The sequence below is a fragment of the Erinaceus europaeus genome, chromosome 9 (assembly GCF_950295315.1).
Source record: "Erinaceus europaeus chromosome 9, mEriEur2.1, whole genome shotgun sequence".
NCBI classification, from domain to species: domain Eukaryota; kingdom Metazoa; phylum Chordata; class Mammalia; order Eulipotyphla; family Erinaceidae; genus Erinaceus; species Erinaceus europaeus.
Window position 1 is genome coordinate 101,417,113 of NC_080170.1, and position 21,903 is coordinate 101,439,015.

General features: G+C 37.2%; 1 protein-coding gene across 1 annotated transcript in view; it reads left to right on the forward strand.

Moving 5' to 3' along the window:
- The window catches only part of IMPG2 (interphotoreceptor matrix proteoglycan 2), a 90,468-nt gene extending 79,092 nt beyond the window's left edge, over positions 1-11,376 (forward strand). Inside the window, exons 16-19 of the mRNA XM_060197117.1 lie at positions 1,929-2,101; positions 3,607-3,854; positions 6,709-6,788; positions 11,174-11,376. Coding sequence (XP_060053100.1) covers positions 1,929-2,101; positions 3,607-3,854; positions 6,709-6,788; positions 11,174-11,186 — 514 coding nt within the window. The 3' untranslated portion in view covers positions 11,187-11,376. The remainder of the gene's footprint in view (positions 1-1,928; positions 2,102-3,606; positions 3,855-6,708; positions 6,789-11,173) is intronic.
- Positions 11,377-21,903: the final 10,527 nt, after the last annotated feature.

The window sequence follows — 21,903 nt, forward strand, 5'->3', positions numbered from 1 at the left end:
GTGGTGCAGCTGGTACAGTGCACATCTTACCATGTACAAGGACTGGAATTCATGTCTCCACTCCCCACCTGACAGTGTGTAGCTTTAGTAGCAGCAGAACTGCAAATCAGTGCTGCAAATGCCATCCCGTCTGTCTTTCTCTCTCACCCTCTACCTAGAAAGTTGCCACCAGGAGCAGTAGAGTTGTGCAGACGCCAAGCCCTAGTGATAGCCTTGGGAGCCAAAAAGGAAAGAAAAGAAAATATTTAAATATAAAGATATTTAACATCTTCATTTTTTTCTAGGACAGAGAAATGGAGAGAGGAGGGGAAGACAGAGAGGGGGAGAGAAAGACACCTGCAGACCTGCTTCACTGCCTGTGAAGCAAAAGCAACACCCCTGCAGGTGGGGAGCCAGGGGCTCGAACCCGGATCCATATGCCAGTCCTTGTGCTTCACGCCACGTGCTCTAAACCTGCTGCGCTACCGGCTGACTCCGGATATTTAAAATCTTTAGAGTAGTGACAAATATACTTTATGTACCTGAAATCCATTTATTTAAAGATAGATCCAAAGAATTTGTAGCACGTAGTTGAGCGAATTCAGGTAGTCTATCTTCTCTGCTTGCTCCCCTTAAACAAAGCAAACAAACCAACCTCCCTATCACACTCTCAGCCAGAGTCACAAAAGTGTAAAAGGAGAGAATGCTGAGGATGAGCCAGGGACACATAAACAAGATGACAATTTACAAATTAAAAATGAGCAAGTGTGGACATGAATGCTAAACAGATGAAAATTATCTATACTTGTTGTTAAAATTCGGGGCTCCAGCAGGCTGGGCTAGCTTCGTGGCGGTAGACAGAGATGACCAGAGGGAGACCAAACCAATGTGAAGCACAGCAACATATACTCTTTGATGAAAATTATAAAGTTTAACAATTAATATTAGCTTGGAAGGCAATAAATTCCTTGCTGCTCTAGAATATATGGCACATTTATTTATCTACTCATCTATCTATCTATCTATCTGTCTTTAGGGTTATTGCTGGCCTGGTGTTGGCATTACGAATATACTGCTCCTGGTGTGTATTTTTCCATTTTATTGGATAGGACAGAAAGAAATTGATAAAGGAGGGGGAGATAGAGAGAGAGAAAAAGAGAGATTCCCGCAGGCATGTTTCACAGCTTGTGAAGCATCCCCCCCCCCCCCCCCCCGCTACAGGTGGGGAGCAGGAGGCTTGAACTTAGATCTTTGAGCAGGTCCTTGCTCTTAGTACTGTATATGCTTAACTTGGTGTGCCACCACCCAGCTCCCTGAATGTAAGACATTTTTACACAAACCTGCAAACTCGTGGCCTGGTGCATCTCTATTGGGTGGGGAAAGGATACAAAGAGTCTTGAGGCGGAATTTTAGACCTAATTCTGTTGTGGGTGAATTATGTGATCTCACACCAGTCACTGTTTTTCATACTGTATATAAGGGGAAATAGTGGACTGTGTTCTTTAAGCCTCTTACACCTTTTCACTTTACAATATAATCATGAAGGACCTAACAGATCTGTGGCAGTTATTATGCAGAAACTTAAACTGCATGATCATTTAACCTGTATGTTTAATTATTTTTTTAGAAAATTCAATTTATTATTATTGTTGTTGTTGTTATTGTTATTTTACCAGAACATTGCTCTGCTCTGGCTTGTAATAGTCCTAGGGATTGAATCTGGGAGCTTAAAGTCTCAGGCAAGAAAATCATTTATGTGACCATTATGCTGTTTTTCCAGCCTGCACATTTAATTCTTTATGTGTCTGTTTTGTTTAATTTTTGATTGAAACTTCATGTGATTGGGATTTATTTCTTTCCCTTTCCCCAGCTCCATTAAAGGTTCTGCTCTTTATTGCTAAGTTCAGCAGAGTGATTATGCTTTTGAACTTGGTTATTGCTTTCTATAGATGCCGGGTGGGTGAGAACTGGTGGTACCGAGGTGAACACTGTGAGGAGTTTGTGTCTGAGCCCTTGGTGATAGGTATCACCATTGCCTCTGTGGCTGGACTTCTCCTCATCTCATCTGTAGTAATCTTCTTCCTTATCAAGAATTTTCAAGCTCAGTATATTAGGAGAGAAAGTGACAGAACTTTCAGGTAAGCAATGAAAAGTGTTCTCTGATGAAATTAAAAATGTTTTCTTTTATTCTTTCATTCACTTGTTACTTACTGTGCTCCACATTTTGGACAAGGATATGGGGGGGAGGGGACAGAGCTATAGAGTTGACTAGAAATATGGTTCCTATCCTTATAGGGTATCAAATTTGAAATAAACATAAGCAGTGATATGAGTAATATACTAAGGGGCGTAGGGGAATGAATTTGTACTGCCTGGGGGAGTCTTAAAAGATTTTTAAAATTTATAAAATGGAAATATTGACCAGACCATAGGATAAGAGGGAGTACAATTCCACACAGTTTCCACCACCAGAACCAGAAGTCCATATCCAACCACCTCCCTTGATAGACTTCCTATAGTTTATTCCTCTGGGAATATGAACCCAGGATCATTGAGGGGTGAGTCTTAAAAGTTTTAATGCTTCATGGTGGGGAAGGGATTAGAAGGGTGACAGAGAGAAGAGTTACAGAACCTGTGTAAGATGCCCATGTTCAGTGGGGAAGCAATTACAGAAGCCAGACCTTCCACCTTCTGCATCCCACAATGATCTTGGGTCCATACTCCCAGAGGGTTAAAGAACAGGAAAGCTATCAGGGGAGGGGATCGTATACGGAGATCTGGTGGTGGGAATTGTGTGAAGCTGTACCCCTCTTATCCTACGGTTTTGTCAATGTTTCCTTTCTATAAGTAAATTTAAAAATAAAAAAAGAACCTGTGTAAGGAAATGATACATAATTTTTGTTCCCTTTCAACTCATTTCAGTGGTGATTAACCAGATTTTAAATCTAGGTAAGAATATGATAAATAAAATTTTGTCCTCTTAGCTAGGTATAGCTTCGTTAATGGGGAATCATATTTCCTGAATTAGACCCAAGGACCTTTGAGCTGGTATTATGATCACTTATCTAATTGAACTTTTCTTCTGTACTTTTAGAGGACTCAGACATACTTCCATCACTGCTCTTATACTGTTTTTTATTATCAAGTCTGAATTTGCATTAGATTATAATCTAATTCAGTACATTCCAACAAATCCTTTGTATCACCAGCATCTGCAATAGTCTAGACACAATTCAGTGTTCAGTATATATACTTATAGACTTGAATTGAGGTCCAGTCCTTCCTATATTTATGTCAGTTTCCTTCTGTATTTACTCACTAGAGTAAATTTTGATTTGTTTACTCTGGGAATAATAGAACTATGCTTGTAATGAAATAAATTCTATTGGCAGACATAGTCCCTCATTAACATTTACTGAGTGCTACGTACTATTTGGGAAATAAAGATGAATGAGACATGGGGATATCTGGCATAGGGTTTAAATAATAAAGATAATGCCTGATAAATAATGTTTGAAATTGACCTGAGTATTTTTCATAGCTACCACCTTATGAAAAGTTAACCTCTTTTTCTTCTATAATGGAAATTTCACTTCAAGTCCTGCTTCACAGTTTTGAGTATCTAAGAGAGAACGGAGTCAACTATACTCTCTTTTCCCTTTTGTGATTTCAGCAGGCAGCCTGACAGCCTCTCCTCCATTGAAAATGCTGTGAAGTACAACCCTGTATATGAAAGTCACTTGGGAGACTTGGAGCAGTATGAGGGACCTTATCCTCAGCGACCATTCTATAGCTATACAGGTGGAGAGATGATTGGTGGTCTGAGCAGAGAAGAAATCAGACAAATGTATGAGAGCAGTGAGCTTTCTAGAGAGGTAGGAAACTTCGCTTTTCTGTTGATTCTGTGTTCTGCTGCTACTGTGTGTGTGTGTATGCTTAGACTTTAAGAAATGATAAAAAGTATATTTAAGAAATCATTTTATTGGGGGAAATAATGGTTTATAGGACAGTTGTTGATAGATGAGTATATATATATATATTTTATATTTATTTTATTTATTTATTCCCTTTTGTTGCCCTTGTTTTTATTGTTGTAGTTATTATTGTTGTTGTCGTTGTTGGATAGGACAGAGAGAAATGGAGAGAGGGAGGGGAAGACAGAGAGGAGGAGAGAAAGACACCTGTAGACCTGCTTCACCGCCTGTGAAGCGACTCCCCTACAGGTGGGGAGCCGGGGTTCGAACCGGGATCCTTATGCCGGTCCTTGTGCTTCGCACCATGTGCGCTTAGCCCGCTGCGCTACAGCCCGACTCCCAGATGAGTATATATTTTTATCTGCACACCACTCCCACCGCCAAGCCAAGTCTCTCTTCACTATCATGTCTTGGGTACCCAATGCCCTCCTCCCATCCCACTCCACTCCACCCTACCCCACCCCAGTCCAATCAACCCCACACCACTCCCTTTAGACTAGAGGGTTTTTATTTTTTGCTTCACTGAAATATTCATTTTCCCTTATTTGATAGGACAGAGAGAAATTGAGAAGGAAGGGGGAAGATAGAGAGGGAGAGAGGCAGAGAGAGAGAAAGACAGAAAGACACTTGCAGTACTTGCTTCATGCTTCATTCATGACACTTTCCCTTGCAGGTGGGGAGCAGGAGCTCAAGCCTGGGTCCGTATGCAGGGCAATGCGTGCTCTTAACCAGGTGCACCATCACCTTGTCCTCTGCAATACACCTTATCCAGTCAAGTTTCACCCTGTTTCCCTTTTCTTGCCTTGCTTCTTACTTATCACCTATAAGTGAGATCATCTGGTATTCATCCTTCTTCTGGGTTATCTCACTCAACATGATTCCTTCAAGTTTCATCCTAGATAGGGTAAAGGAGAAGATTTCATCATTTCTTACAGCTGAGTAGTACATTCCATATGTACCACAACTTTCATAACGACTCATTTTTCATTGGCTATTTAAGTAGCTTCCAGGTTTGAGCTATTACAAACTGTGCTGCTATAAACATAGGTACACGTTGGTCTCTTTGGATAGGTGTCCTTGCGTTCTTGAAACAGATCTCTAGCAGAGAAACTGCCAAGTCACAGATTATATCCACATCTAATGTTCTGAGGAATCTCCAGACTGTTTTCTACAGGGGTTGAAACAATTTACACTTTAACCAACAATGTAGAAGTGTTCCTTTTTCTCCATATCCTCACCAGCATTTGTTATAATATTTCTGTAATTTCTAATGTATGACATTCTCACAGGTATAAAATGGTATCTCATTGTTGTCTTTATTTGTATTTCTCTAATAATCAGTGATTTTGAGTACTTGTTTTTTATACATGTCTGTTGACATCTGGATCTCTCTTTAGTTAAAATTCTATTCATAGAACAAGGCAGTGGCACACCTGGTTAAACACATACATTATAGTGTATAAAGACCCAGGTTCAAGTTCCTGGTCCCCACCTGTAGTGGGGAAGCTTTACAATGGTAAACAGTGCTGCAGGTATCTCTCTCATCTCTCTCCCTATTTTCTTCTTCCCTCTCAATTTCCCTCTGTCTCTATCCAGTGTATGAATATATATATATTCATGACCTTTCTTCACTTCTAATAGGGTTGTTTGTTTTCTTGCTGCTGAGTTTCACGAGCTACTCATATATTTTGTTTATTAGTCCAACAGGTGGGATGTCATAATATTCTCTCATTAAGAAGGGTGTTTTTCCATTTTGTTTGTGACTTCTTTGTGCAGCAGCTTTTCACACTGATGTAGTCTCACTGGTTTATTTTCATTTTTGTTTTACTTGCTAGTGACTTGATTCTTTAAAGGGATTTCCAAGGCAAACACTGTGGAGTGTTCTGCCTTCTATGGCTTCTGGTCTAATATCCATGTCTTTGGTCCATTTGGAGTTGAGTTTTGTGCATGGTGATAAGTGGTGTTCCAGCCACATTATTCTGCACGTTTCAATGCAATTTTCCTATTATCACTTGTTGAAAAGACTCCCCTTCTTGTATTTAATGATTTGAGCTCTCTTATCAGAAACTAGTTGTCTATAAGTGGGTGGGCTGATAAAAAGTATTTCATGGTTAGCTTTACCTCTTGTTGTGTCGCAGTTGATGTGGTGTGCAGAAGATGTATAATTCTGAGCTGCACCTTATTTCCCACCCAATGGTCAGTATCTTTTCCATTGTTAGCAAATACTCTTGTCCTCCTTTCATCCTTAGAAATACATTTTCTAGAGCCTCCGGCTCCCCACCTGCAGGGGAGTCGCTTCACAGGCGGTGAAGCAGGTCTGCAGGTGTCTATCTTTCTCTCCCCCTCTCTGTCTTCCCCTCCTCTCTCCATTTCTCTCTGTCCTATCTAACAACGATGACATAAATAATAACTGACACAACAATAAGGACAACAAAAGAGAAAATAAATAAATAAATATAAAAAAAAGAAAAAAAGAAAAAGCAATACATTGTCTACAGCCATTACCATTCTAAACAATGCCCAATCTCCTCTGATCTAAGCAAAGCAGGGTCAGGCCTGGCTATTACTTGGAAGGGAGAAATATATGTATATGAGTTATTTGGAGCAGTTCATGAAGTATGTAAACCTGTCATTTGTTTGAAAATGTCAGTATTTTCTTTAAAGAAGACACAATTCCTTGTAAAGATTAAGACTTCCCTTTAAAACTGTTGTGATTATTCTAATTATTTCAATGAATCCTTTTCTTTTTAAAAAGGAAATTCAAGAAAGAATGAGAATTTTGGAACTGTATGCCAATGATCCTGAGTTTGCAGCTTTTGTGAGAGAACATCAAATGTAAGTATTTTTTAAAAATATTTATTTTATTTATTTATTCCCTTTTGTTGCCCTTGTTATTTTATTGTTGTAGTTATGATTGTTGTCATCATTGTTGGATAGGACAGAGAGAAATGGAGAGAGGAGGGGAAAACAGAGAGGGGGAGAGAAAGATAGACACCTGTAGACCTGCTTCACCACCTGTGAAGCAACCCCCCTGCAGGTGGGGAGCTGGGACTCGAACCAGGTTCCTTACGCTGGTCAAATGTAAGTATTTTTAAATAGGTTATCTATCTGGGGTGTTAGCAGTTTACCCTAGACTGGTGCCACTATTGTGAGCACAGCCCCCCCCCCCCACCATAGGGCATGAGTCCCAGTGATAAGCAGTTTGTAGAGTTCTTTACAATAAATACACTTTCAGGTAGCATAATGGTTATGCAAAGAGACTCTCATGCCTGAGGCTCCAAAGTCCCAGGTTCAATTCCCTACACCAACATAAGCCAGAACAGAGCAGTGTCCAGTTAAAAAAACAAACAAATAAACAAAAAAAAACAATAAATACACTTCTAAATACATTACCTTTCTTATTTCTCATAGTGGTTCATAGATGGAATGTTTATTTAGATTTTATAAATGAGGAAAGGAAACAGTAGAAAAATGAAGACTCTTATGCAAGATCATAGAGATAGCAAGTGGTAGAGAAGATTTAAAACTAGACAACTGTATTCTGACTTAGAAATCCATAGACTGCAGTATTTATTGCCATATTCTATTATAGTTACCTGTAATCTAGTGCTATAAAATATATGTACAGACAGTTCCCATATGAAAAGCATTTGCATATCCATAAATTCTCATATAATCTCTACTTCTAATTCCAAAACTTTTTAGTATGCTTTGAATCCCACAAATTTAGTTAAAGTATACCTCTAGTATCTATCAAGTTCGTCTTATGTTTCAATAGGAAACACAACTGAGATTTTTGTCATTCATAAGACCCTTAGTCTTATGACTAACACATTTTCATAGCACTTATGAAAATGTTCTGTAAATGAAAAATGCACCCCACAGCCAGGGAGGTGGAACAGTGGTTAGAGCACTGGATTTAAAACATGAGGTCCTGAGTTTGAACCCTGTCATCACATGCACCAGAGTGATGCTCTGGTTTCCTCTGTCTTCCTTTCGTGAAAAAAAATGTATTTAAAAAATAAATAAAAACATATATTACCTAGGCTAATCCATTTACGTAAAGATTAAGGAGAGAGCCTAAGACCCACAAGCTTCCATTTCTTCTATAAAAAAATATTTTATTACCTTTATTCATTTCATAGAAACAGCCAGAAATCAAGAGGAATGGGGAGATAGAGAGGGAACGAGACTGAGAAATGCCTGCAGCCCTGCTTTACCACTTGTGAAGCTTTCCCTCTACAGGTGGGGAACCGGGGTTTTGAACCTGGGTCCTTGCACACTATAACATGTGTGCTCAACCAGGTGCACCACCACCCAGCCTTCCTCCCATTTCTTCTATAAACTACCTGGTCTTAAAATATGAACAAACAAAAACCATGAAATGAAGATTTAAACAAAAAGATCCAGTAAGACAAAAGAAAATGTACATTATAATCTCATTATCTATTAAAATTAAAATTAATTAATTAATTAATTAAAGAGATAGGAAGAGAGAGAAGGAGAGAGAAAGAGAGGGAAAGGAAGGGGGGAGAAAGAGGGAAAGGGAGGGGGGAGAGAGTGAAAGAGAGAGAAAGAGAGAGAGAGAAAGAGAGAGAGAGAAAGAGAGAGAGAGAGAGAGAGAGAGAACCAGTGGTCTGGGAGGTGGCGCAGTAGATAAAGCATTGAATTCTCAACATGAAGTCCTGAGTTCAATCCCTGGCAGCACATGTACCAGAGTGATGTCTGGTTCTTTCTCTCTCTCTCTGCCTACCTTTCTCATGAATAAATAAATAAATTCTAAAAAAAAAAAAAAGAGAGAGAGAGAGAGAGAAAGAGAAAACCAGACATCACTCTGGTATATGTGCTACTGGGCATGAACTCGCTACCTCATGTTTGAGAAACTAATTTTAACCATTGTACCACTTCCTGGACTACTACATTATAATTTAAGACAGGGAAGAAGACACTGAAGAGATATTAGATTCATAGTCCATACAACATTCAGCTTTCACTTAGTTTTCAGAAATTTCTTTTCTTTTTTAAAGATTCCAAAAGCTTTTGGCAATTTATTTATTTCTTTGTTTTCCTTTTCTTTATTGGGAGGATTAATGGTTTGCAGCTGACAGTAAAATACAGTCCTTTGTACATGTGTAACATTTCTCAGTTTTCCACGTAACAATCTAACCCCTTCTGGGTCCTCTACTGTCATCTTCTAGGGCCTGAATTCTCCCCCCACCACAGTCTTTTACTTTGGTGCAATACACCAACCCCAGTCCAAGTTCTGCTTTGTGTTTTCTCTTCTGTTCTTATTCTTCAACTACTGTCTATGACTGGGATCATCCCATATTCATCCTTTTCTTTCTGGCTTATCTCACTGAACATGATTCCTGCAAGCTCCATCCAAGATGGACTGAAAACAGTGAAATCAGCATTTTAAATAGCTGAGTAGTATTCCATTTTGTATGTATACCACAACTTGCTCAACCACTCATCTGTTGTTGGATACCTGGGTTGCTTCCAGGTTTTGACTATTACAAATTGTGCTTCTATGAACATGGGTATACACCAATCTTTTTGGATGGGTGTGTTGGGCTCCTTAGGATATATCCCCAGGAGAGGAATTGTAGGGTCATAGGGTAGGTCCATTTCTAGCCTTCTGAGAGTTCTCCAGACTGTTCTCCACAGGGGGTTGCACCAATTTAAATTCCCACCATCAGTGCAAGAGTGTTCCTTTGTCCCCACAACCTCTCCAGCATTTGTTGCTGTTACCTATTCTGATGTATGGCATTCTCACAGGAGTGAAGTGGTATCTCATTGTTGTCTTTATTTGCATTTCTCTGACAATCACTGGCTTGGAGCATTTTTTCATGTTTGTTGGCCTTTTGGATCTCTTTGATGGTGAATATTCTGTTCATACCCTCTCCCCATTTTTGGATGGGGTCATTTGTTTTCTTCTTGTTGAGTTTGGTGAGCTCTTTATATATTTTGTTGGTTAGCCTCTTGTCTGATGTATGGCATGTAAAGATCTTCTCCCACTCTGTAAAGGGTCTCTTTGTTTGGGTGGTGGCTTCTTTTGCTGTGCAGAAGCTTGTTAATTTGCTGTAGTTCTACTGATTTATTTTTGTTTTAGTCTTCCTTGCAATTAGATTTATATCACTGAAGATACCTATAAAATTTAGATGGAAAAGAATTCTGCCAATATTTTCTTCTAAGTATTTGATAGTTTCTGATCTCGCATCCAAGTCCTTGATCCACTTGGAATTTACTTTTGTATCTGGTGAAATATAGTGGTTCAGGTTTCAGAATTTTCATCTATTAGTATCCCAAGACAATGCTGATGGACCTAACTGGATTTAGAAAAGCATTATATTGTTGAGTTGGCAACATAGCTCACTTGAATAGTACATCTGCTTTGCTATATATGTAACATAGATTCAAGCCTGGCCTCCATCACATTGGAGGAAGCTTCAGTGCTGTGACTTTCTCTCTCTCAGATGTAGATCTCTCTCTTTGTCTATGTATACATTTGATAAAGCTGACATAGAAGTGATGACAACAACAATAAAATGTATTACATTATATTCATCTGATGGATTTTATTTTCTCTTAAAGACTTTTTATTTATTGGAGGGGTTAATGGTTTACAGTAAGTACAGTAGTTGGTACATGTGAAAAATTTCTGAATTTTCTGCAAAACACTCTCACCCCTAGTATGGGTCCTCCTCCACCATCTTGCACCAGGATCTGAAAGCCTTTTCACCCCCAGGGTCCTTTGCTTTGGTAAAACACCAAACCCAGTCCAAGTTTTACTTTGTATGTCCTTTTTCTGTTCTTATTTCTCAGCTTCTGTCCATGAGTGAGATCATTCTGTATTCATCCTTCTCTTTCTGGTTTATTTCACTTAACACAATCCCTCTGAGTTCTATAATGATTTTTTTCTTTAACTTTGCAAAGTACAGTATAACTTTCTTTCAGAGGAAAAATAAATAGAAGGGATTGGTTATTTTAGAAACATAGCTTGATATGTTAAAAATTAGATGTATGAGTTACTCAGATTTTCAGGATCTCTCTCATGCTATTAAGGATAGATACATGTCCAGCATGGGAACCTGTTATTAATTAATTCCTCATATAAAAAAACAAACATAACTTGATGGTGTGTAGAAAACAAGCAAACAAATGCAACTCAGTAATTTCTTGCTATGTCTACTAATTCTTCTCTCTTTTTTTCATGGCAGAGAAGAACTTTAATCAGAACTTTCAGTTTGAAGATGATTAGAAGCCAAGAGAAGAAGATGGATATCATGTTACTTTATTTATAGAAAAAAAAAACACCTAAATTTTGAGCACTGTTTGAAGAGTAGTTTTCTTTTAAAGAGATTACGTTTGGAGCACATTTAAAAAAATTTTCTTTATTGGGAGATTAATGGTTTACAGTTAACAGTAAAAATCAATCGTTTGTACATGCATAACATTTCTCAGTTTTCCCCATAACAATTCAACCCTCACTAGGTCCTCTTCTGGAACACATTTTTCTCCCTCCAAACAAATTGGAATGTAGTAAAAACTATGATTTTTACCCACTGAGACCAATAGCCACATTGAAAGAAATTAAAAGCTACATGAGTTATGGAAAGTACTATACAAGAAAAAGTCTGATCTGAGCACTGGGGATGCATTTGCGACCTACTTCTGAATATATTTCTTAGTAGCTGTACCTCACATGTTAAGGCAACACTATTATATAGGAGAAATCAGGCTTAATAAGTGAGTATTTCACAGCATGTTTGTTATTGGTAGTTGGAACATGATGCCTTTGAAACAGTTTTTAACATAGTTTATAGCCAGACATTCACCTAAATAAAATCTGAAGTTTATTTTTTCCCTTTTTCCCCAAATTGCTGAAGAAAAAAAACCTTTCTGTTATGATATATATGGTTAGGCTTATCCTTATGCTTCTACCAGTTTTGAATTTGTTGAACATACTGATTAAAACATATTATTGTGATGTTAAATATGTCAATATTCTATTATATTTAGCTGTTAGGGATAATATATAAAGTGTTCCTCATAGATAAAAGATGAATTTAATAATGTGGGCAAGGAGAAGGGTGGGCATAGCATCAATGTCATAAGGCCAAGAATGTACTTTGCTGTTTAATGGGTGAACTGAGTCAGTACTAGTGGGGGCCAGTGAGATAACTCACCAGGGAGGAGTCCTGCTTTACCACTGCTGCAACCCAGGTTTGATCCTGGTCCCTACTGCACTGGAGAAGATTGGATGTTGTGGTATATTTCCCTGTTTCTTTCTGTCTGAAAAGGTTGATTCAGAAGAATGAGCCCTGGTGGCAAAACAAAAATACAAACAAATACCTAACTAACAGATCTTCACTCTGCTCTTAATATTTAAGGATGACTTAGATCAATATAGGTCTTTTCTAGTTCCTGGTATATTGATTTGGAAAACAGCACTTAACTAGTTCACATGGTATAGATTATAGATTGAGATATATACAGATATTGATTGCAATAACTTTCATTTATATAATTCCTCATGTCTAAATTAGCTACTTGCACAAAACATGACAGAATTTTCATTTTAATTAAAACATCTTTACTATTTAATAGGTAGGAAAAAGTCACATATTACATAAAATTTAGCTAAAAATGGAAGTTTTTCCTTCTTCATAGCATGTCTTTGAAAGGATTACTTTGGAGGGGACAAAAAGAGGGCCAAATAATAATCACTACTAATATTAAATTGTATATGAAAATGTTTTATTAATACAGATATTTTATGCTATTTGTTCTTATGATTGTCAAAAAACAACTTTGATCATTTCAGTTTCTTTTTTGATAGACATAACTAGCCAGGGTTAGATTGACTGTAAATTATTTGGTTCACTTTTTTTTTTTTCTCAACTTGATAACTGCAATTTCACTTTTTTTTTGAGGATACTAATTTTTTTGAGGAAACTAATTCTCTGGACTGAGTACATGCCATAGTAAAGCTACTAAGCTTTGAAGATAGTCAGGTATTTTGCAAAGTACATATAGGTAACAAGTTTTATGTATATGAGTGGATGTATATAGGTAATTCACCATATCTTCTAGAAGACTTTTACTCTAATTTAGCTAGTTCTTCTTCTAGCGTTTGCCCTTCTTCCATAGCCAGTCAACAGCATCAGGTTGAGCCTGATGTAAAGTTTCGAGACCTCCTTTGAATCTGGAGAGGTGGCAGTCGTTGACTATGTGGGTCATAGTCTGTCTGTAGCTGCAGGGAGAGTTCGGGTCGTCTCTGGCTCCCCAGCGATGGAAGAAAAAAAAAAAAGGAAGAAGAAGAGGAAGAAAGAAGAGAAAAGAAAAGAAAAGAAAAGAAAAGAAGAGAAAAGAAAAGAAAAAAAGACTCTTCAACATGTTTTCCTTCACGGGGAAGAAAGATCTATTGTCATAGAGGGTAATTTTAAAGAAAATAAATTCTCTAGGATTTAAGTAGAATCTAGGTTAACCTTAAGTTTTACTTGTTTTATGATTATAATAGAGGTTGTCATAGGGGACAACGGTTTTCCTTTTGTTGATATATATATTTTTGCCAGGTAACTTACCAGGGCACACTTCCCCCATTTTGTGTTTTGATAATATGGCCTTTGGAGTTAAAACAAGGTAACAATTTGCTTAGGGCAACTGCAGTTTGTTTTCCTCTGGTCCTTCTTGTGCGCGGTTGCTGTAGACTGTTGTTACCATAGTCACGCTTTCTTTGCTCTCTCTAGAGAAGTTACCAGTTCCTTCGCTTCTTACAAAATAGCTGATTCTAGCTACTCCCCTTAATCTTTCTTTAATCAACTCCATCAGTTTCTTTCCATCTCTGCCTTAAGCAGAGGGAAAAAAATGAAATTTTCTAAGAGTTTAAAAGACTTAAAGTTCAAAAGAGGACAAATCATGAGTCAGCATCAAAACTAGTAACAAAATTTGGAATAATTCAGCTCTAAATTTGTCTCCAGTCCTCTGTATCCTCACTACACAAACATTAATCTAAGTATGATCTTTATTTCTATATCATTTGCACATTATGTGTGTCTATGAACGGTAAATACAACTCAACTGTTGCTGCTATCTATAATATAATGTCTTCTAATTGACAAAAATCATGTAGGGAGGATCTTGAAAGAAAAGTTTATTAATAATGAAAATGGCACAGTTATGTACATGATAAAAGAACTCATATATATGTATATATAATATTTCATATTTGTATTACTGTCTTGTTTGAAAGCTAGACCATTTAGTAACATGATCTTAAGTAACCCACACTTTAGGTAAATATCATTACAAACAAGATAAAAATGAAAATTCCTTCATTACCTACAGTCCATATTGAACATGCATTATGTTGTGTACATGATCATTTCAAAATCATCATATGGTTCTGATACATAAATCATGTACCTTTATTTTCTGATGTCATGGTTACTCTTTGGTTATTCACACCCTAGTCTCCAAAAAAGTAAATAAATACAAATAGTGGGAGAAAAGTTAAGTGTGAGGTGTCATTTAATGTAGGCTGTATCTGTAACTGTGTAGCTGAAGGAAGGATTTTAACTGTCTTACTATCCAGAGAGGGAAAGTTTAATCTATATCTTATTAACTCATAGTTTTTACAAAATTAGTGAGATTTTCATAATTTTTAAGGAGGTTTTCAGGCAGATTATTTAAATAGTTATTCACTTCCAGGTATCTTCCTACCTTCCTGCTTCCATCCAGGCTCTCTTGTGGAACGCAATGCAATTGATGTGAGAACTGTGACCTTCACACCATTTTTTTTCCGCATTTACTACACACTTGGGAGTAGATTGAGCAGATGATCTGTGACTCATCGCAGCTGGGTTGTGAATGAAGAAGGTTGGTTCCACCCATTCCTTCTGGGAATTGTTAGAAACATTTTAGAAAAAAAACTGACCCACATTTTTCTTGGCTAAAACATTCCAATTTCATAAAAATGTCCTCTTAAATCATCTATTGCCATATGAGCTGAATATGCTGTCTTCTCATTTCAAAATGATAGTTAGATTCATGAGTTTATGGAAGTCAAAGTATCCATTACTGAAGCAGGGGAAATGACATAAAGATAGTAGCAGTCTAAAATTCATAAAGTAGAAGATAAAGTTATAAAACAAGCATTAAAATAAAAATAAATAACTAGCTCGGGTATTATATTTTAGTCAAAATATTTTTAGTATCAACAAATAATATTTGTACTATTTTTATCTTATTAATAGAGGTAGTAACAAATCAGGGATGTCTAGCAACATTACAATTCACCATATGGCAAACGCTAGAAGAAGAAGAAGGGAGACTGAAACTGGGACTTTGGAGACTCAGGCATGAGGGTCTCTTTGCATAACCATTATGCTATCTACCTCCACCCCCTACTTTTTCAATACTATGAGTCAGGGGAGATTTTTCCACTGCTTCGTTTTTTCTTATTTTAAACTTTAAAATTTCCAGTGATGTTTCAAATTCAGAATTTAACTTAGAATTGCAAAACTGCAAATTTAAATGGACTTCCCATTAATGGACAGGTTTAAAAATTCTATTTTGAGAATATTCAAATTAATTTAACTTAAAAATATGAAGTAATAGTTGTAGAAAGAGCTCTTAGATCAGGTGATTCTGTTCAGTTTTATTAAGACAAGATAGGCAGAGTAGGATTCTGCTGTTAGTGAGCGCATCATAAAACACTGACACTGGTAGGATTTCTCTAGTGCCCAGGTGGGACTCAAAATGATGGCATCAAGTCATTGCTTCTTGTCCTTGACAGTACTGTGCTATTCTCCACGTACATGTTTATATCAAGACCTCACTGTGAACTCCCATTTATGATAGCTCAGCAACATACCAAGTGAGGGTAATTCCTTGCTATATGTTCCAGAATTCACAGGGAGAAAGATGAGTGCTACAGGTCAACCTACAGAGATAAATGTTAATTTGCAATTCAGTTGCTCCAGGATTTCCATATAGTTATCTTAGAGAAACTTGTGCCCAATACTATTCAGTTTAGGACAGAGGGTTAAATTATTACCTAAAATATTGAGACCACTTACAATTACCAAATTATGTTAATTGCAACAATATTTTAAACTTCTCTAGTTTTTTTAAAAATATTTTTACTAGTGATTTAACATTGATTTACAAAATTACATGATAACAGGAGTACAAGTCCACACCATTCTCAGAATTCTGTGTCCTTATTCCCTCCACTGGAAACTATAGTAGTTCTCCCAAGGTCACAGATAGGGGTTGACTATTATTTCTATAACTATCTGCATATCTATCTATCCTTCTATCTATCTATTTTTTTGATTTAACAATTATTGACAATATTATAAGAGGGGTACAATTCCATACAATTCTATTCCCACCATCAGAGTTCCATATTCCACCCCCCCCCCCATTAGAAGTTTCCCTATTCTTATCCGTCTGGGAGTATGGACCAAAATTATGGGATACAGAAGGTGGAAGGTCCAGCTTCTGTAATTGTTTCTGTGCTGGACATGGGCATTGACAGGGAAATCCATACCCCCAGCCTGTTTTTGTCTTTCCCTAGTGGGTTAGGGTTCTGTGGAGGTGAGGTTCTGAGACAGATTGGTGAGGTCATCTGCCTAGGGAGTTCAGGATGGAATCATCTGCAACTTGGTGTCTGAAAGGCAGTAAGATCTGAGATCGGACAAAAATTTTAATAAATAGGAACCAGAAAATAGGAATAGAGTGGGTGATAATAGGAATTTTAGGGTGATAAGAAACTAGGAACTCTGTTTTAGGTATGTTCTTGGGGGCCCATGACTTTAGTAATTTTTGCATGAGCTTAATAGCTATCATGGAGGTGGACTGTGAATGTTTTCTGAGAGGATGTAGTCAGAGTTGATAATAAAACTAGAAAGCTGGATTAGGGCAGAGAGTAGTTCCCAAACTTGAAGAAAAAAAAAATACAGTTAACTGTTTGCCACATTAATCTGACCCAGGACCCATGTATATTCATATTTAGCACAGGAAACTGTATAACGTCCCAGTCCTCCTCAGTCTGAGTGTGCACTCCATGGTCACAGCTGGGAACATTCTAGGCTGTACTCATTTCAGGACCATTCTTCCTCGTGGCAGTAGGCTGACCCGGCTTCCCTTCAGGGAGTAAATCAATCTCTACCATTGCTACTTTATAGGGATGGCAAGGACCTGGAGAGGCCCACAAAAGGGCTTATGATGATGATCCTAATGAAGTGACCAGTGATGGGGGAGAGTGGGATCTATTAGAGGTCTAGGTCTATTGTATCTATGGGGGAATCCAAGAATTCTCTGAGTAGGGCACCAAGCAATAGGGTAGCCTGGTAGTGACCAAAAAGGCCATCATTAAATGAACCAGTCTTTTGCCCTTTCACAGCTTTGTAGCCCCTTCTTATTCTGACAACTTGGACTTTCTCCCAGTTGCTAAATCATTGAATGTCATTTGTTGTATCCAAAGCAATATTAGGTTTATGGGGTTTGGCTTCAAATTGGAGAGGAAATATACCTAGGATTTTAGTGGTGTCTAAGTTAACTTTGAGCTTTATTGCACTTACTTGTTTGGTGATTCTAATAAAGGTTGTCATAGGGACAATATTTATCTTTTAGTTTTTATATAAATTTTCCATTGTATCTTTTGGCCAAATGTATATAGTGCAGTGCTTCCTCTAAAGATTATCAAGGGGTGACAATAATGCTGATGCTGTCAGAAGAGATTAGGAGATATATCTTACTTTATTTTGTGTAGTTGGTTGACTAGATAGAGTAATTAAGGGAAGTGAAGTAGGAGGCATGAGAGGAGGGTATTTAGGCCTAAGTAATAAATATTTGAACAGAAAATTTATGGTGCCTTCTTTAGGACATTCTACTAGATTGCTGAGCTTATTTAGGTCTAAATCTAATACAGGACTGTTTAATACTTTTACTTTGGATATGTGTATACATGTACTCAGTCCTGTAGGCCCTCGCCTATAGCTAGGATTTGTTACTTTATTAGAGATTGTGAGATCTTAAATGGAACTTGAAATGGAAATGGCTAGAAAACGACTCATCAAATCACTGGCACTGGAAGGTTCACACCTCAGGCTTGCCATCTCTGGATATAGGCCGAAGCAAAAAGGCAGTGGCAGTATAATGTGGCATGGTGACACTGGCTGCATTGATTTAGTTGAAGGCAGCAACTACTGTAGTTTTATGCTGATTTAAGATGTAGATGATATGCCCATTGCCTGTTATAAAACAATTCCTCAGACAAAGAAATAGGAAGCAAATATCTTCAGAACTTTCTCACTTCAAGTTAGCCTTCTGTTTTCTAGGAGACTGGAAAATACAGTAATTATATCCAACAAGGGTGGTCATGAAACTTGATGTTCTAGTGTTAAGTCTACTTACTCGAACCTAGTTCATATTGTACAGAATTCATAAGCCACTCAAATCTAGAAACCTAACTCCTATTTCAGCCACCACCAGTGGGGAGGGTTAGGTACATGTAACGTCTCTACCTTGCCCCTCTTCTTAAGACTCTCTCCTCCTGCTTGCTTTGAGTTCTGATAATTGTAAGCACTGGCATCCTTTCTCCGCTGTCCACAGTGACATGTCTGTACTCATGGTTGCTGTGTGAGCTCAGTGTCTGTGTTGCAAAGTCATCAGCTTGACTGACAGCTGTGTCTGGTGCTGTGCTATGCAGCACAGTGTCAGATGGGTGAGAAAGTTCACTGGGCAGAGAGACTGAAAATAGCTGCTGAAGCTGCAATTGGTATGCCAGTGCCTTGTGGAGATGTGGCAAATAAATAATAAACACTATTCCTCCTAGACTAACTAAAATAATACTAATTAGTATGTAATTTTTATGTGAATATTAGCATCAAATTTATATTCCAAAATACGTTTTTTTCTCTTTATACAAAGGCTGTCTTTTTCTCTTTCATATGCCTCTTTGGTCTGCTACTTTTTTGGATACCCTGTGTGATTCTGGAATTATGGAAAGCATGACTACATCACAAAGACATTCCCTGTTTCTGCTTTCAGACTTAAATGGCTCCTGAGAGATAAAAATGCAGACACCTATCATGATGAGATTAGAAATTTTACACATGTGTCAACAACTGTACTGTAAAATATTACCGCTCCAATAAAGATACACATTTTCCTTGTTTTTAAGATAATGATATCTAAAGTAATCCATCCTCATTTGAAGATAATTCTGGACATATAAAAGCAGCAACCATCCAGTCTGATTTCTGATACAGCTATTTAAATTTCTCTTCTGCCAGTCTCTTTCCCCCTACACATATCTCTTTAAGTAATTAGGTCTATACTCCCACTCTTCTAAAACATAATATTATAGAAGTCAAAGTTTTATTAATTTTTTTATTCAATCAATTCAAGTGCCCATCAAAAGATGAATATGTTAAGGAGCTCTGACATATATATACATATGTGTATGTGTGTGTGTGCACACAATGGAATATGTGTGTGCACACAATGTTCATCTATGAGAAAGATATGATTTTGCCCTTTGTGCATCATGAATGGAACTAGAGTGGATTATGCAAAATAGAATAACTCAGAAGGAGGATAAATACATAGTAATTTCATTTATATTTTAAGATGTAAGAGAAAAAAGTCAAGGGGAAACAAGTTTTTCAACTCTGCTGATCTGAGGTTGTCAAAGGGGAGTGGGAAGATTGTAGGTTAGAAGGTTATTGGTTCTATGGTGGTGAGTGTGGTGTGGTAGTTTATACAGGAAGAGGTATAACTGAACTCTAAAACATGCAGCCTTGTAAGCCTGTGCTAATCTAAGAATTAAAAAGTTGGGAAAATTTCTTTAATGACATAAATTTCAAAAAATGTTTATTTTATTTTATTTTAAAAAATTTATTGACTGGGGGAATCAATAGTTTATAGTTGACAGTAAAATACAAAAGTTTGTACATGCATAACATGTATTCCACATAACAATACAAACCCCACTAAGTCCTCCTCTGCCATCATGTTCCAGGACCTGAACCTTCTCCCTGACCCACACCAGTTTATATTTTGAGATGTAAGAGAAAAAAGTCAATGGGAAACAAGTTTTTCAACTTGACTGCTGATCTGACGTTGTCAAAAGGGAGTGGGAGGGGAGATTGTAGTTTAGAAGGTTATTAGTTCTGTGGTAGTGAGTGTGACCCCAGCTGCTACAATACACTAACTCCAACAAAATCTGTTTTACCCATAGATCAGAGAGTCAGAAAGATGATGGTTACATGGGCCAAATCAAGCTCATAGACATATCTTGTTTGGCTTTTACAGTATTGACAAGTATTTAAATTACTTGCCAGTCTATTTAAAAATCAGGAGCTTTCATATTGTCTAGCTACCCTTTGCTTGCTTTGGAAATCTGTCTAGCTACTTTCAGCATGTGCTTAAGAGTCTGGAAAAGTTCTAGCTAAACTTTCATGAGCTGTCCACACATTGTAGTCTACTTTAGATTATTCCTTTTTTTTTTTAATTGTAGGAATGGATAAAGAGTACCATTATAGTTTTTATATCTCTGAATATTTCCTTGGGACAGATTTCTAGAAGTAAACTTATTTCAGTTAAGTTTCAAGGTTTTTCTTATCATACTTTCCTGGCATTGATGCCACAAGACCTTCTTTCTGTTTGGCCAGTTTGCTCATAGTGTCTGCAAAGCTGGGTCTTGGACTGATTTCATGGGCGTTGAGCAGACTAGGTCTCCTGCCGGCCTGGCATGGAGGTGCTGTCAGTGGCCAGCATGAGAGCATGTCCAGACCTGACTTTCCACTCACCTCTTTGCTAAGACCTTGGCTCAAGTTAATTTGGCCAGGATCTTTTTCAACTTTATTATTCTAAAAGTCAGAGGTGAGTTAGTACCAGTGTTTTTGCATTGTTTATTTACTTTTTACTTTATATAAGGTCACTGTTGAAAATGGGTTTTTTACTTTAGTTATTTGACAGTGCCTTTCATTTTTTATTCTGAGTTGTAAACTTTTGGCTAGTTTTAGTGTATGACAATACTTTAATGTTTCAAAAATATTTGTTTTATTTGTTAAGAGATTTGGAATAACTAAGATTTATAAGTACTCTACAAAACAAGAAGCTAGTAATAAGTAAAAATATCAACTTAAAATGATGATAATGTGTACTTGATCTTACAGTTTTACTGAAGGAGTAAGGGAGTAATATTTTTTCTTTTCCATTCATTCACCTTTATTACTTTAGTTTACACCTCAAGATTCAACATCCATTAGAAAATATATTTCCACTTCAGGAAGCTAGTTTAAAAAACAATTGTTTATTAGTTATCTTCTACACACTGAACGCATCCCCTGTAGGAGAATCAAAGATGCAGAAAGAATAATATTTTGTTCTTGAAGAGGTTTCAGTCTATTTGGGAAAACAGAATATCAACAAAGAATAAAATCCAGTTGAGGATTAGGTGGAACAGAACACTTCTAGAGCTCAGTAGGGTCAGAAGAAGAGAGGATTGATTCATTGTGGAATCAATAAGCCTATTGGAAACAGTCCTGAACATATCCTCAGTTGAATGTTTGGTTCTTTTTCTTCTTTTAAAATTTTTTAGTAGTGATTTAACATTGATTTACAAAATTATAAGCTAAGAGGGGTATAATTCCACACCTTTTCCACCACCAGAGTTCTGTGTCCCCGTTCCCCTATTGGAAACTGAAGTGGTTCTCCGAGGTCAAGCTGTGGTTTGACTATTATTTCTATGACTATCTGTCTATATTTATATATATATATTGCCCATTTCCCCCTACAGTCCTAACTTCTCTTCCTTTTAGTTTTTTTATCTTTATTTGATAAAGACAGCCAGAAATTGAGAGAGAAGGGGGAAATAGAGACAGAGATACCTCCAGGCCTGTGTCTCTTCACCACTTGTGAACCTTCCCCC